The sequence below is a fragment of the Sceloporus occidentalis genome, unplaced genomic scaffold, assembly GCF_023333645.1.
Source record: "Sceloporus occidentalis isolate IW3139 unplaced genomic scaffold, rSceOcc1.0.p SCAF_5, whole genome shotgun sequence".
Classification (NCBI taxonomy): Eukaryota; Metazoa; Chordata; class Lepidosauria; order Squamata; family Phrynosomatidae; genus Sceloporus; species Sceloporus occidentalis.
This window is the reverse complement of record NW_028316985.1, coordinates 174,933,594-174,949,040: the sequence shown is the minus strand read 5'-3', so window position 1 is coordinate 174,949,040 and position 15,447 is coordinate 174,933,594. Positions and strand designations below refer to the sequence as shown.

Below are 15,447 nucleotides of genomic sequence, written 5' to 3'. Positions count from 1 at the left end.
CACAGCATGGAAAGACATGACTCAATAGAAAAGACAATAATGTTTGGTAAGGTGAAGGAAGTAGAAAAGAAGAAGACCATGTTCCAGATGGATAGACACAATCAACAAAACCACAGCCGTGAGTCTTCAAGACATGAGCAGGACTGTTGAGGACAGGGTGACCTGGAGGTCTCTTGTTCATGGGGTTGTCATAGGTTGATGTCAATCTGACAGCAGTTAACAACTCCTCAAACATACACTACACACAATGCTATCATTTAAAAAGGGATGTTTGTATGCATGTGCCTTCAGGTCACCTATTGACTTATGGTGACCCCATGAATCTCGTAGGGTTTTTTTTTTTTTTAAGAAAAGGAATACTCAAGAGGTGATTCTGCCAGTTTCTTACACTGAAATATAGCCAACAACACCTGGTATTTGTTGGTAGCCTCCCATCCAAGTACTAACTAGAGCTGACCCTACTTTGCTTCCAAGATCAGATGGGATCTGGTGCCTCTAGGGCAGTGGTCCCCAAACTGTACCCTTTAAGAGATTTTGGACTTTAGCTCCCAGAATCCCAGGCTATTGGCCAACATCGCTGAGGCTTCTGGGAGCTGAAGTCCAAAAAATCTTAAAGGGCACAGTCTGGGGGCCACTGCTCTAGGGTATTTAGACTGGGGTAAAGGATGAGCCAATGTGGTGTAGTGGTTTGAGTGTTCGACTCTGATTCTGGAGATCAGGGTTCCAATCCCTGCTCAGCCATGGAAACCCATGCATGGAAGGTACACAGCAACAGCAGCAGCAGCAACAACAACAACATAGAATGAGGCCCTTATAAATACGATCATTGGTTAAAGAACCAAATATATATCCACCCTGAAAATAAACTGAAACATAAATTTGATGGCCACTTCTCAGAAATGCTTTAGCAGTGGATTCCTGTATGGCAGGCACTGGACTCAATGGGCTTTCTGCTTCCTTTCAATTTAATGATTCTATAGCAGCATTATATTTTCAGAAAGTATAAGAGATCCTAACTTACATGATAACAATTAATGCAACTTCCTCTCAGATGAAAAACTTTTCATCAGACATTCCAATGAGGATTTTTTTATTGTCAAGTAAGCTTTGAATAATTTCCCCAGCACACTTAATAACATTAATATCTTACTAGGTAATCCCTACCTGGCCACCCTGATTACATCGGCTGGTGATGACAGGTGCACTGACCTGCAGGTTTTCAGGCAGTTCAGTGACTGGCTGTTGCAGGAAAAGGGCCATGAGAAGGAAATAGAGTGCAGGCACATTTGTGTGCTTAGGAAGAAATGACTGAAGAACCGAAAAGCCCAGGAAATGACAAGCATCCCGGTTAATTTCTCTGACAGTTGATCTGCCACCAGCACTCCTGCCAACATTAAAACCTAAGGGGAAAAAGGGGAAAGGCAAAATCCCAAAAAACCCCAGTTAAGTTCTATTTATATCACCACTACAAACTGAAGAAAGAACCGTTCAGATTTGTAACAATGCATAATTAATACTAAAAATTAGATAAAGTTCATTTAAAACCCCTGGTCATTAAAAAACAAAACATGCAGTAATTCAGGAAAGAAATCCAAAGTGTAAGCGAATTCTTCTCAGCTATGGAATTTTATTTGGCTGCTCCCCAAATGCTTTTCTGGATTTTGCAGAGCACTAAGCAAAGTAATGAGTCATTCATGTGGTCAAAGCCATAATTTGAAGACACAATAATCTGACATTTTATGTCCAGTCATATATTTGATCCTTCTGCTAGCACTGGGTGTAATCTGCTAAGGCAGGGGTGGGAATCATGCAGTTCACCAGATGCTGCTGATCCACCTAGCCAATGAAGTGGAATGCTGGAAATTGCTGCTCAACAACTACTAGAGGACAACATGATTCTCACTCTTCAGCTAGGAGCTTCTTCTCTGTAAACCCACTGGTATGAATTGAATTGTTCAGGAGTTCAACAATGGAGAAGTCTTCTAGTTTATTAAACTGAAAGTTAAATGTCATATTCATAAGATAGCCTACAAAAGAAAGCAAGTAAGACAAATTCTGAAAGATCTTTCTTTTGAAATTATATGCCAATTGCCTATAAAATCTAAGAATAAGTAAAACTCATACTTGGTAATCAAAATAGTTCTGTGAGAGTACAAAATACTGACTTTGGTTCCTTTTTATAATATAAGAGTTAAAATACAGTACTCATGGATAAGCGATTCAGGTTTTTGGGGTCAATTTTTTTAAATCTAAAATGTCTAGACTTAGCCTGAGTATATACAGTATATTAATTGTTCCAAATCTGTTAAACCGAGCAGGATTTTTTGTATTTGATAATGTCACAAGTTATTTCGAAATACTGCATATAGCTTGTCCTGCTGATTTAAAAGGAATTGTTTGTAGCCTTAATAATAATCAGGTACATTAAAATTATTTTGTTAATAAGCCGTACATAAAACATTCACTGTGCGATTCAAATGATCTACAACACAGTCTCAGGTGGGATCTGTAAATGAATATATTCCACAGTACTATCCATATGTTCACAATGCTTTCTGAACATACAGTCTGTGAAAATAACTTCAGGAGCCATCTCAAAATAATGAAAAATATGACAGCTAAACTGGCTTTTTTGGTACCAATCCAACATGCAGAATAGAAAAGATACAGATACAGGGACAGTACAAAGATTCATACCAAGTACTGTTCCAATCTTATTAGTCAGTACAGAATCTGTTTGCTCAAGCCAGCCTCCACCAGTGAGGCCTTCCTTGAACTTGATGAGAATAGTTGGATTGCTCAGTAAAACCACCAGAATCCTCATGGCAGCTGTTACTGTGGTAGGATGCAAGTGTTCTTCCATGAAAAGCATAATCCAGTCAAAGCCCAGGGTCCGGACCAATTCTTCACAAGCTCTAAATAACAATACAGAAAATGACACAGAAGTAGTGGTCTCAATTCAAACAGAAAGGTAGATTTCAAAGCAAAAATCTTATAGATATGTTTTTCAAAGCTTCTCTTTCCTTTTATGATTAAACACAAATTTAGCCCAGCTGGTCCTCTGAAAGTTGAATACACAGCTGGTACTATGTCAACTCCCCTTAAGAAGGATCTGATTAAGTGTCCAGTAGTAAATGATGAGAGAAATACACATCTCTAGTTAGATGAAAGCCCCACTGTGTTCAATGGTGCTTACTCTAAGGCAAGTGAACAATTCCATAGCACTAATTCAGGCTTGGAAAACAGACTTAAAATCAACACAAATTCATCCCTTTGTTGTCTCTTGACAACATGACAACACTTAAAACACATGAAAAGAAATATTCTGAAGAGGGAGAAGAGGAAAACTGGCTTATGCACTTCTGGCTTGTGTAGAACACTTTCATGCCTAGAAGACACACTTCTATTCATTTCCACCATTTTTTCTGCAATCAAACCAATGGCAGGGCAGGGCAAGCACACTCCCTTCCTCACATGTTCATATAACCTCTTAATGCCGAAAGTTTTTGAATATTGCCTCATTCCAGTCACATATCCACAACTTCTGACTGTGGAAATCATTCAAAGACCATAATATCAATTTATATTTATTTATTTATTTCATTTTTATGCTGCCTTTCTGCCAAAAATGGACCCAAGCTGGCACACAATAAATACATTTTTAAAAACTTTAGAGTACAAATTAAAAAAAAACGGTTAAAATAATTTAATTTAAACAATATAAATTAACATTAAAACATACAAAAAATTTAAACATAACTAAAACAAACATCCCATATAAAACCATCCTGTCATGATTACTACATTAAAAAGCCTGCCTTTTTGGCTTGTCAGTGAAAGGCAAGCAGAGAGGGAGCCAGTCTAGCCTCCTCTGGAAGTGAGTTCCAGAGGCTGGGAGCAGCCACTGAGAAGGCTCTGGGATGGTGGTGGGACTAAGAGAAAGCCTTCTGAAAATCTTAGGGTTCTAGCAGGTTCGTCTGGGGAGATATGGTCTCTCAAATAGTCTGGTTCGAAGCCGTGTAGGGCATTATAGGTCATGCCCAGCACTTTGAATTGTGCCTGGAAACAAACCAGTAGCCAGTGAAGTTGTTTCAACAAGGGAGTTATATGCTCCCTATAATGTGAAAGTGATTGTGCTTACAATTGTCAATCACATGGATTTACTGGATGTAGTTAAATACAAGGATAAGATGCACAAACAGATGTCACAGCCTCCTCCTCATCTATTAATATAGCCTTCCCAACATAGCTCTTTTAAAATGTTTTTGATTACAAATGCCATCAGAAACAACTGACAAAGCCAATGTTCAGAGAAGACAGTAGTTTTGGTTTGGAACATCTGAGCAGCATCAGGCTGATGAAGGGTATATCAGTGTGTTACGGAATCTAATCAAACTCATAATTTTCACCAAAATGTAAGACAGTTGTACTCACTGCAAGTTGATACTTGTCTTTTCTTTTGAAGTGTACATAAGCTTAAGCAAGATGTCTAGTAATCTGTTTCTCAGAAGAATGAGATTTGCAGAAACAAGACCTCCAAAATCCTCCTCTGTTCCTAAATGCAAAATAAAATGGCTAATTCATTTTGAAGCAAACAAGTACTCTATTATCTAAAATAATATCAGTTGCCATAAAGGTATATGCATGCATAAAATGTATGCACACACACACACACACTTAATGTGGCTGGTTTAGAAATATTCTTCTGATTTTACAAGTAGGCAGTGTAATGCTGAAATCTGTTTAAACAGAAATTCTCCACATTAAATTATTTTTTTCCCTAGAGTATAGAGTTGGAGCCATAGACAGAAAAGGGGAACAAAATTGCCAGTAAATTTGCAGTGATGAGCAAACTGAATCAAAACTGATTCCACAAAGCAAGCCTAAACCAAAAGTATTCTTTTGGATACAAGTTAATATGATATATTCCAGGTTTTGCAGACATAACTGGAGAAGGTCTAACCTATCTACAACATTATAGCAAAACATTTAACTAATGTCAGCTACATGGCTTTGAGTCTGGACTGAGATGAAGACTGTGTGTCTGGTGTCCAAAGATCAGTGGAGCTAAGTTGTCAGATGTTCACCATCAGAAGGATGACCTTAACATGAAAAACTGCGCACACCATGGAATAGCTGTGATCTGCATGGGTTGAGAGGCTACTATTATCAAAGAAATCAAAAGCAATATAGCAATCCAGCATACTAGAGAGGCATATTTCTTTCTTTTCCCACAAAGATAAAAAAATAATTATTTTTAAAGAGTGTATTTCATTAAAATAAACCAACTTTTTCTTCCTTTTTTCTTTTCTGCAGGGGAGCAGAGAAGGGGGAATACCTACTACCTCCTTTATCATTACACTTAAAAATTAATGGAAAAAAGCTTTTAAAATACATGTCAGCAAATTATTTACACCTGCCTTGTTATGCAATTTGTGTTTCAAAGCGAAGAACCTTGTTCTCTAAAGGCCACCTGCAATTGTATTACTTTGCTTGGTGGATTATGTATTTCAAAAAGTGCCAATATAAACATTTCAATTTCATTTCTACTCAATTGGCCTGAATTTCCAATTAAATCAAACCTTTTTTACATGAAAAGAAAATCAAAAGAGACCGTTCATTTTCAACTGTAATGACCATTGCACCTCACTTGGTTTCACACATAAGGATCATAAAGTATAATGAAGAAGAGGGCTACAAAAAGATTAAAAATGACAGCATCATGAAATAAGATTTTTTCCTTACTTCTTTCCAGTAAATGAAAATTCTCCAAGCTTTTACATAGGCATGCATTTTTATCATACAAAGCCATAGCTGCTACAACGTATTTCAGTGCAAACCCACTGATTTAAATGGGAGTTTGTTTGGAGCAAAGGCTGGAATCATGTTGAATCACTGTCATAACTAGGCAATCATATGTAGCAGACACAAGAAGACAAAAGTTGCAGGCACAACAACCAAGAAACAATAAAGCTGCAGTTATCATTAGGAGGGGCAGGCTGCCCCATCTGTGCCTGACTTCTTGATCGGTCCCATAGCACAGGTCATTTTTTTTAATCAAACCAGCCTTTCCAATTCACTCTGGTGCCAAAGCTGCTGTTGCTCCTGCTGCTTCTGTCTTATGGAGACCCTATGGTGAGCCTATCATGGGGTTTCCTTGGAAATATTTGTTCAGAGGTTTCCCCGTCCCGTCCTCTGAGACAGAGAGAGAATGATTTGTCAAGTGTATCCCAATGGGTTTCCACTGCTAAGGGATATGAACCCTCATCTCTGAGAGACCTAGACCAACACTCAAAGCCCTACACCATTCCAGCTCCAAGGACATATCTAGAAATCAGGACTAGAAATCCTGATGACAACTATGAATCATTTGCCTTCCCTTGCTGCTGCTGCTATGTGAGTTTGGGAAAAGTGCAACTGCTAGTTACATCTGTGTAGTACACCAACAAGATTCCAGCCAAAGTGTTCTCTTGAAAAGTAAAATAAAAAAGGCCCTCCTCATTAAAAGATATTTTTCTTTTGAGAAAAAATGGGCATGTTGTATTATAGTACTGAACGCGATGAAACAGATTTTTGAGATCATAATTATAAATCTTTAAATACATTTAATCAGAAGAGTACCTCATGGAGTTCAATCTAATTTACTCCTTTTTATTTTTAATTGGATTTTTAAAGCAAAATTACAAAAAAGAAAAAAGAAAAGAGAAAACACAGGAGTAAAGAAATATACAGGTTACGAAGAACAGCTATTGATATACATTAATGAAAGCTGACCATACTAAAGTTAGGCACCACAAGTGTATTGAAAGTAAGAGATATTATCATCCATAGTAATTAGAGATCATATCTCAGGTCAGTTTTCTTCCACTATTTTCCCTGAACCCAAGCCTACTTACCAGGATCAAGTTTTTCTTCATTGTTCATCTCCATGACTACAAATTTCTCACAGACTGCAAATGTAGGCAAAGTAGAAGAGATGAACTGTCCAAACCTTGAAGGATAGAGGGGGGAAAATGGCATGCACATGTGTGACAGATGGAGTTTAATTTGTCATTAGTAAGCATCAACTGCAGAGTAAAAATAAATACTACGAACAGGCTTTTAAAAAAAAATTGATATTGACATTAGGGTTGACCAAGAAGATTGCCTAAACCTTATATATATTAAACAGTGGCCAATTTCAAGTACATCTGAAATTGGTTATGTTGCATAACATATATAGTTAAAAATGCCATATACAAACAAATATGAATATTATAAGTAAAACATTTTAAAAAAGAGCGAGAGGAACATAGCATCCAAATTTCTGAGAAATGAATTCTGGCCAAGTTAAAAGCAGACACGGATAAAGATTATTACACTTCCAAAATATGATAAATATGTATACTGGGAATATTTAAATTTTCTAGGCCAATTAGATATGATCCTGCTTTTTTATAACAAGAATTTATTTTGCTCGCTCAGGCACAGTCCTGTTCACATAGAACAGCTGTATTTCTATACAAGGGAAGCAGGAAGAAATGAAAAAGAAAATGTGTTCTCACAGAAAAAAACATGGAAGCATACCCTCTCATATTTGCAGGAAGAAAATTCAGAGTAAATTTTCATGGTACCTGAGTAGGTCATTGCTGCTGGGGAATCCTTGAAGCAAATAGCTCAGCACATTGCTAATAGCAGCAATTGTTGGTTGAGACAAAGACATATCGCGTAGAGTCAGCAACAGTTTTGGGATTAGCTGGAATTCCCTCATCAATTTTGCATTCTTTGCTGCTTCACTGAAAGAAAAGGGACAGTTTAGTAAATAACAAATCCTCATTGGTGTATAGCCCCTTGTACTACAGTTTCTGTTAAGAAAATACTATAACTCCGTTTTGCAGAGCAGCACACATTCAAATGTCACCGAATCACAGGCAGACATGGCTAGGTATTTGCAGGCAGGGATCAAAGGATCTAATAAGAAAGTATTTTGTTAATGGAATTGCATGTACTTATTTCAATTAATCCCCGCAACATTTTTATAAAAGACATTTCAAGAAGGATGCTTACACGTTCACATAATAACACAAACAAAAACTACACTATTTATAACAGAAACTAAACTGTCTATTACCTGGATTCAGTAAGAAGTTCAATGAAATGTTCAAATAATGAAAGATGAAGTTCATAGGGTGCATGAAGCCATACCTATAATACAAAATATACAGTTAATTTATAACTGCCTATATGCTATTCAGTTTAGCCAAGTTACTGCAACTGCCAAGATAAGAGACAGGCATTAGGATTCCTTTCCGCTTTATCCACCATGGAGAAAAACATCACAGCATAACGGTACTATTATAATATTTTAATAACTGTTCTTTTCTTTCCATACTATATCAGTTGTCAGACTGATCAAACCATAAAATCTCCAGAGAATTAACATAAAGGAACATGCAACAGAATCTTATATCTGAATAGCAGTTACAAGATGACAAAGATTTTTTGTTTTCTTTTTTGTAAGAAAATGGGGTGGGGAGGGGAGAAATCCTATCTGATGTCAAAGAAGAGTATATATCTTGATTATCCCCATTAAAGTTGATTAACTGTCTCAAAACTACCAACACTGCTATTGTACAATCTACAATTACTATTTACAATCTGTGATGCAGACTGTACTGAACTATGAGAAAAATGTACATTATTAAGGTAGGGAAAACAACAAGGGAAGAAGCTATTTGATTTGTTTAAAAATTGCTAGCACCAATACAGTAAGCATACCCTCTCATATTTTTCTGAAAAATGTTGGAAAGAATACATCTTTGTTTTCTATTATCATTAAAGTCCTTATTAATGGCTCAGTTATCTCTTATCTCTGTTAGTGGTAAGTGACTTATTTATGCAGTCCTTTTCTCAGTCCTTTACTACTGCTCAAACATTCTTTCTCTCCTCTTGTTATTACCAACTGCAAACCACTTACAGACATTACAATGATGAAGAACGCCACCTTCTTTTCTTTTGTCTGTGTATTTGTTACCAAAACACATAAAAATAGCTAAATGTATTTCCACCAAATTAGGAAGGCACATTTGGGATAGTCTGAGTTAAAGTAGAGGCTATTTTGTATATTTGAAATCCACTTTGGAGCGGGAGAGGCTGGTAGAGCACCCCAGCAATTTCCTCACATTTGGTGGTATGACATACAGGGATATGAAATTAAATTTTGAGAGTTCCTGACAGGGTATTTTACTTATTTCTTTTAAAATGGCTGGATGGATCTCTCTAAATTTAGATATGTTTTTATTCAGTTAACTTTGTCAATCTGTTTCAACATAAAAAGGAAAAAAAAAGGAAAAAGGGGGGGGGGGAACTACCTTGGAGACTGATTTATTTTAGCATGAACCTTTGGGGACATCAGTCTACTTGTTCAGATGCACTAATAGAGTGATATCAAAACCACACACATTTAAGCAAAGTTGTAGGAATAGAATGCAATAGGGCATATTTCTCATGATCTTAATATACAGACTATGTGGTATATGTAAAATCCAGTTTTGTGGGGATCCACTGATGGTGCACCCCAATAATTAACTCAACAGAACTAATTTTTTCCATAAAAGTATATTAACTGAAACCTCTATTTCACTTACCCAATTTCCCCTTCTTATTCTAATATATAATTAGCTATTATAGCTTCTTTTTTTTCCCCTTCCCTTATTCATGTCTATACTTGGGGGGAAGGGTATCAATATTCAAAATCCCTTTCATTCTTCAAAGGCCTGCTTAAAGTCTCTTTCCCCTAAATTATCAAAGTATAAGCTGCTTTTTGGGATCAGCACTGCGGCTGAACATGACCCTCCTGTCCTCCATCCTCCATGTTTTTTCCATAGAATACTACAGATCCTTATACAAGTTCAGATGTTTCTGTAGCCAAGTGTGGGGGCAGCTGAAATCCAATGCCCTGTGTTCTAGATTCATGCAAATTAACCATCAGTATTTCAAGTACAATACAAAAGTGTACCACTCAGCACTCTACCATCAGAATAGCTACAGAGCATTTTATAGTAGGAAAGTTACTAGACTGTAGGAAGTTCATGGTTGATCCTGTATTATTACAACAATTTTTCTGTCGCTTATTCTTGAGGTAAACTACAAAAAAATAAATAAATAGTTCAAGCCTTAACTTCTGCATGTAACTAATTTGTGATGTGTATTTAGTGGCTTACATTACAATCAGTCAACATGACTGGTGAACTACTGCATATACTCATGTAAAAGTCTAGAAATTTTAGTCATAAAATTGACCTCAAAACTTGAGTCGACTTATCCACAGGTCAATGTAAGTACTTTATTTTAACTCTTACTTAAAAGGAAACCATCCCGTGGTGAAAGGCAAGAATGTAATCTGTCCTGGAATCATTGATTCTGCCTCTACTCTCTCATGCATCCATTCCTTAGGGTAGTGATGTCCAAACTCTGGCCCTCCAGGTGTTTTGGACTTCAGCTCCCAGAAGCTCCCAGATTCCCAGACCATTAGCCAAGATGGCTGAGGCTTCTGGGAGCTGAAGTCCAAAACACCTGGAGGGACAGAGTTTGGACATCACTGCTTTAGGCTAAGAACAAACAGTCATGCCTGCTGGAATTTTGTTAAGTTCTTTGGCATTATTTTCTCTTGTTTCAACTTTTATTACATGCCCCTAGGTTTTACCCTCGACTTGGGTCATCTCCAAATTCATAATTTTGGTCCCAAAATCTACACCCGACTTATACATGAGGTCGACTTATATTTGAGTATATACGGTATTTTGTCTCTGCATGGCAACTTCACAATGTATTGCAGAACACATGAAAGTCCTCAGTGGTATTCTTTCTGTTTCAAGAAACACAGTTGCCCTGGGTTTGTTAATGAGCCTAATAATTTCCAGCACCCACAGATGCTCTAAGTACCTCAAAGTCACAAAGCAGGTCCTGAAAGGCAGTTGAATTTGGAATAATTGATGTTTCGTGCCCACTGTCAACAGTCCCCACCAAGGAAAAGGTCAAATGGAGAATATGGCTGTTCAGAAGGGAGCGCTTCTTCTTTAAAAGCATTGCCAATAACTGAAACAAAAGGTAGTAACACATAGACAATGAGTCCCAAGGGGTGTTTTTTTCCCCTCAAGACATTTTGACTAAAAGAGAAATATCAGCTACATCCAAGACTTAAAAGAGGTTACCACAGTTGAGCAGAGCCATTCACATAGACATGTTTTCTTAAATTCAGAGATCAAGTAGCTCTTTTGTAGGGAACTGAATACGAAGAATTACAATGGAAAAGTAGATACAGATGAAATTGGCATTAACCCCAGAAAAGGAGACATTCTGAACTGAAAAGAGTATTTTTGGATTTTTGCTAGCAACTAGTTCCACATGGAATCTTTACTTATCAAAACAATTTATTTTAACTGCAATGGGTGAAAAGAAAACCAACAGTGAGAGCCTTTTATAATTTAAACTTCAACTGTTCAAGCAGGAGTCCAGAAAAGGATAGGCAGCTACATTTTAAAAAACAAATTCACAGCATTTCAGAATCCATTACCTTGAGATTTAAACATGTTTATTTTAATGTTTTGTTATTACAAGGCAACACTTTCTAAAGCTGGTGTTCATCTGCCATGAATTTTTATATTCCAAATTTATATATTGAAATGCCATTCACTGCAATGGACATAATCTCAGTTTTAGTTTGAACATGATGAGCAGTAATTTCCATTTAATAGGAAAAGTCCCTTCCATTTGTCCGAACTACTCAGTATGTTTTTTAAAACAATAGCCAAATAAATCAGCCTCACTGTTAGTTCAAATGCCCTTCAACAGACACAGATGGTACAATGCCCTTGATTATCCTAACAATAGAAGCTTCCCTTCATTTACTTCTCTTCAGGCTCCTGTGTGTTCTTCCTTTGATTTGACAGCTGATAAGAACCTCTGCTGAGCTAGCAGATGTCACAGATTTGACATGCTGACCAAGGTACTTCACTTTCACCATGAAGCTGTCCTTATTGAAAATATTACAGGATAGGCACACACTGAATATTGAAAATATTACAGGACTGGCACACACTGTTAAAGCATGCAACTGATTTTGAGGTGAGATGCAAGATGAATACTGTTGAAATATGAACACCTGAAGTGCTAAGCCATCTGTACACGTTCCAGCCACATGAGCAGCTGTTTAACTTCACACACACCTGGTAACCTTTGATTCTTTCCATTTCTTTGCTGGCCAGAGGATTGCTCTTCACCACGCACACAAGGGCCTTCACAGCAGCATAAAGTCCCTCTACATCTGATGCCATGGCTACTAGACCAAGAATAGCAGCTGCTCCACCAATATACTGTAATGTAGTGGCAACAGGCTTAGGGACAAAAGTTCTTACTCCTGAGCATCAGATATCAAGAAAAAAAAACATTGAAAGTTTAATCAGTGAATTGAAGTATAATAAGCCATAACTTGCATTTAAAAAAAAATAATCACAAGAAAAAGCCAAAAATGTGTCAAATTCCAGAGTTTAGAAACATTTAGAAACATATAAGGATTCTCTAATACACATTCCAAGTATTATTCTGTTCAAGCATATGCATCTAAGCCTATAGATCATGATTAAATTGTGCAGAATATGGAAACTAAGCACATGGAAGAGCTGCAACGTATCTCACCCAAATATCCAATCAGAGATGCACCAATGGTACGTGCAGGTCCATTCAGATGTCCTCCTGAATTGTGGAGCAGTTTTACTGGAGTGGCATTCTCATGAGATGAAACAACCAACTAATCAAAATAAACAAAATTAAAAACTTACAGGACTATTGCAGACAGAATGTGTTTTATGCATTTCAGTGAAATGGCAAACCAATCATCAACCCTAATAGGCAAGGTTTTTGAACACCAGCCATTAAAGCTAGCCTGGGGGCAGAGTTGGGGCATGGCATCCACATGACGCACGGCCTGCCTCCGTCCCCACATAACACAGCGCTAAAGGAGCATCTAAAGGTCGCGGTGCCATGCCTATAGTGCCCTTTTCAGGGTGTAAAAAAGAGCTGCTTTTTGCAACTCCTCTTCGCACCTTGGAAAGGTCAGATTGGGGCAGCAGTGTGTGGTTGCTGCAGCCTCGATCTGGCGCAGCTGGAGGCAGCTGCAGGCCCCCCTTAGGAGCAGTCTGCACAGCCTCTTAATTCACAATGTAAGGCTTAAAACACATGAACCTACAGAGCATAGGAACTTATTTCTCCTAAGTTTTCAAGAGAATGTTAACACATAAAGTTTAATTCATCTCAGTTTACAGAACTGGCTTTTGTAGTTAATGGTTGCTCAACCTAAGTCTAGTTTAACCTATAGTTACAGGTTATTTTTAAAAGGTGGCTGCGGATAACATTTACAGGAAAAAAGACGCAGCATGCCTCTAATTCCAAATCAAAACTAAATCAAGTCACAGTGTGCCCCTAATTCCATTAAACACCAATTTTGTGTATTTCTAAATATAGAAGTAAAACTGACAATTCAATTGTTGTGCCCTCAGCTCTGAGCACAGGGAAAATGAAATAAAGAAGAAGAAGAGGAGGAGGAGGAGAGAAGACTTTAGCTAGAATCTATAGTATCTTTGCACTTGTAAAGTACAGTAGAAATGTTTGCAATACATGGGACTGCATAGTTAGTTCTCATACTTACACTGATGGACTCCCTGGAGAGAGATGGCATTCATTTTTGAACACCTCATAAATATCTAGCAAGACAAATATCTTTGTCATTCTGCTGTTTAGATTATGAGGACATGCTAACTAACAAGTAAGAATATTAGAATACTGAATACCTCAGAATCAAACCAGCAGTCCTGGAGTAGACAGGTAAATGGAAAGATATAGGTTTTGTTGCATATAAATAATCCAGCATAAACAATGTTCACTCCTGGCCATGCAATACTGAATGAGGCCTCAGTTAATGTGTGGGATCTTGTGATGCCCACAGTTACATACTACAACACCTCTAAAATTAGTATCATAAAATTATTGAAATGCAAAAGGTGATCAGACTTACCTGCTTGGCTATGGCTTTACTGTCCAATTTGTTATAAACTTTTCTAATCCTTGCCACTGTTAGTGAGGAAACAGAGAGTGCATAGAGCCCAAAAGAAACTTTCTCCTCTGGTACCAATGATACCGGAGACGGACTAATGCCTTCTGGTTTGGAATCTTTACCTTTAAAATAAAATAAAAAAAATAATAAATTGCATTGTGGACTGGTGTAGTGTAGCAGACAAGATCGGAGAAATGTTCAGGTAAAACCATGAAATTAAGGAAAGCCTTAATCCTTCTTTGACGATATTAACAGTTGGACAAATATATAAATGGAAAGCTAATAATCTTAGTTTTAATATTCTGCTTCAAAACCAACTTTAGAAGACATCAGAAAAGTGCGTAAATACAGGCCAAAAGACCTGTGTTTCCCTCAACCCTGTGTCATCTGAATTAGATGACAGAGGCCATGACACTGGAGCCAAAATCAGGCCAAATCCTGGTAGACTGGACACAGATCTGGTGGATCTGACCCAATACCAGGGTAAACAGCCCTTATTCCAGGGTAATTTAAACCTTGGTTTGTCACAGAGATTCCTGGAAACTCTATGGCAAACCCTGGCTGTTTACACAGCTCTCCATGCTTTTTACCTTGCTGTGCCATTGTTGGTACTCAGAGGCCCCCATTGCTGTGTCTGATGTAGAAAAGGGGTGCCTGACCATGTGGGTGCACCCAGACACCCCGTTTCCATATCAGATGTGGTGACAGGGAGCTTCTGAATACCAGTGATGATGCAGCAAGGACCATGGAGCAGTGGGTCTTAGGTTGGTGTGGGGATGGGTGTGTAAACCCATCCTTTTATTATTTTTCTTATTTGTGGTTTGTTTTTGTTTTTAATTTTTGATGTATTGTTATGTGCTTTTTAACCGTGTTTTACTGTTTAATTTTATAGTTGGGAGGGAGGGTTGGGCCGGGGTCTTGTGGGTCTTCTTGTTTTTATTATTGTGTATTGTATGAACTTTGTTGTTACTCGCCTTGGTCCTCAAAGCGGAAGAGGCGGGATATAAATAAATAAATATTTATTATTATTATTATTATTATTATTATTATTATTAAACACCCGCTCACCCTGATGCTGACCTGGGGACCAACCAGGTCAGGATAGCACGGGTTGAGTACATGCTATCCCGGCTCAACTGCTCAGCCCCTAAGTCTCAAGGTAGGGGGAAAAAGGAACCTAAACTGAAGTGAAGGGGAGACCTCAAAAGGTGTACCAACCAAAGCCACTCAACTGGTCACCATATTTTGAGTTAAAAGTCTTCTATAGGGACATCTCTAATTCAGTTGTTCCCTAGGAAAAATGTTTTGTCTTTCACATCACCTCAAAGTACCTAGTATCACTATCTCTTAATTTTCTA

At 37.6% G+C, this 15,447-nt stretch overlaps 1 protein-coding gene across 6 annotated transcripts in view; it reads right to left on the bottom strand.

Moving 5' to 3' along the window:
- WDFY3 (WD repeat and FYVE domain containing 3) overlaps positions 1-15,447 on the bottom strand; it is a 172,131-nt gene that overhangs the window by 62,115 nt on the left and 94,569 nt on the right. For 5 of the 6 annotated variants that reach the window (XM_089526177.1, XM_089526181.1, XM_089526183.1 and 2 more), the window contains 10 exons: positions 14,051-14,211; positions 12,676-12,787; positions 12,207-12,397; positions 10,924-11,076; positions 8,111-8,184; positions 7,614-7,775; positions 6,897-6,991; positions 4,435-4,555; positions 2,698-2,915; positions 1,165-1,400 (listed from right to left, as the gene is read on the bottom strand). In XM_089526177.1, coding sequence (XP_089382303.1) covers positions 1,165-1,400; positions 2,698-2,915; positions 4,435-4,555; positions 6,897-6,991; positions 7,614-7,775; positions 8,111-8,184; positions 10,924-11,076; positions 12,207-12,397; positions 12,676-12,787; positions 14,051-14,211 — 1,523 coding nt within the window. The remainder of the gene's footprint in view (positions 1-1,164; positions 1,401-2,697; positions 2,916-4,434; positions 4,556-6,896; positions 6,992-7,613; positions 7,776-8,110; positions 8,185-10,923; positions 11,077-12,206; positions 12,398-12,675; positions 12,788-14,050; positions 14,212-15,447) is intronic. The other variant, XM_089526180.1, reaches the window with a different exon arrangement.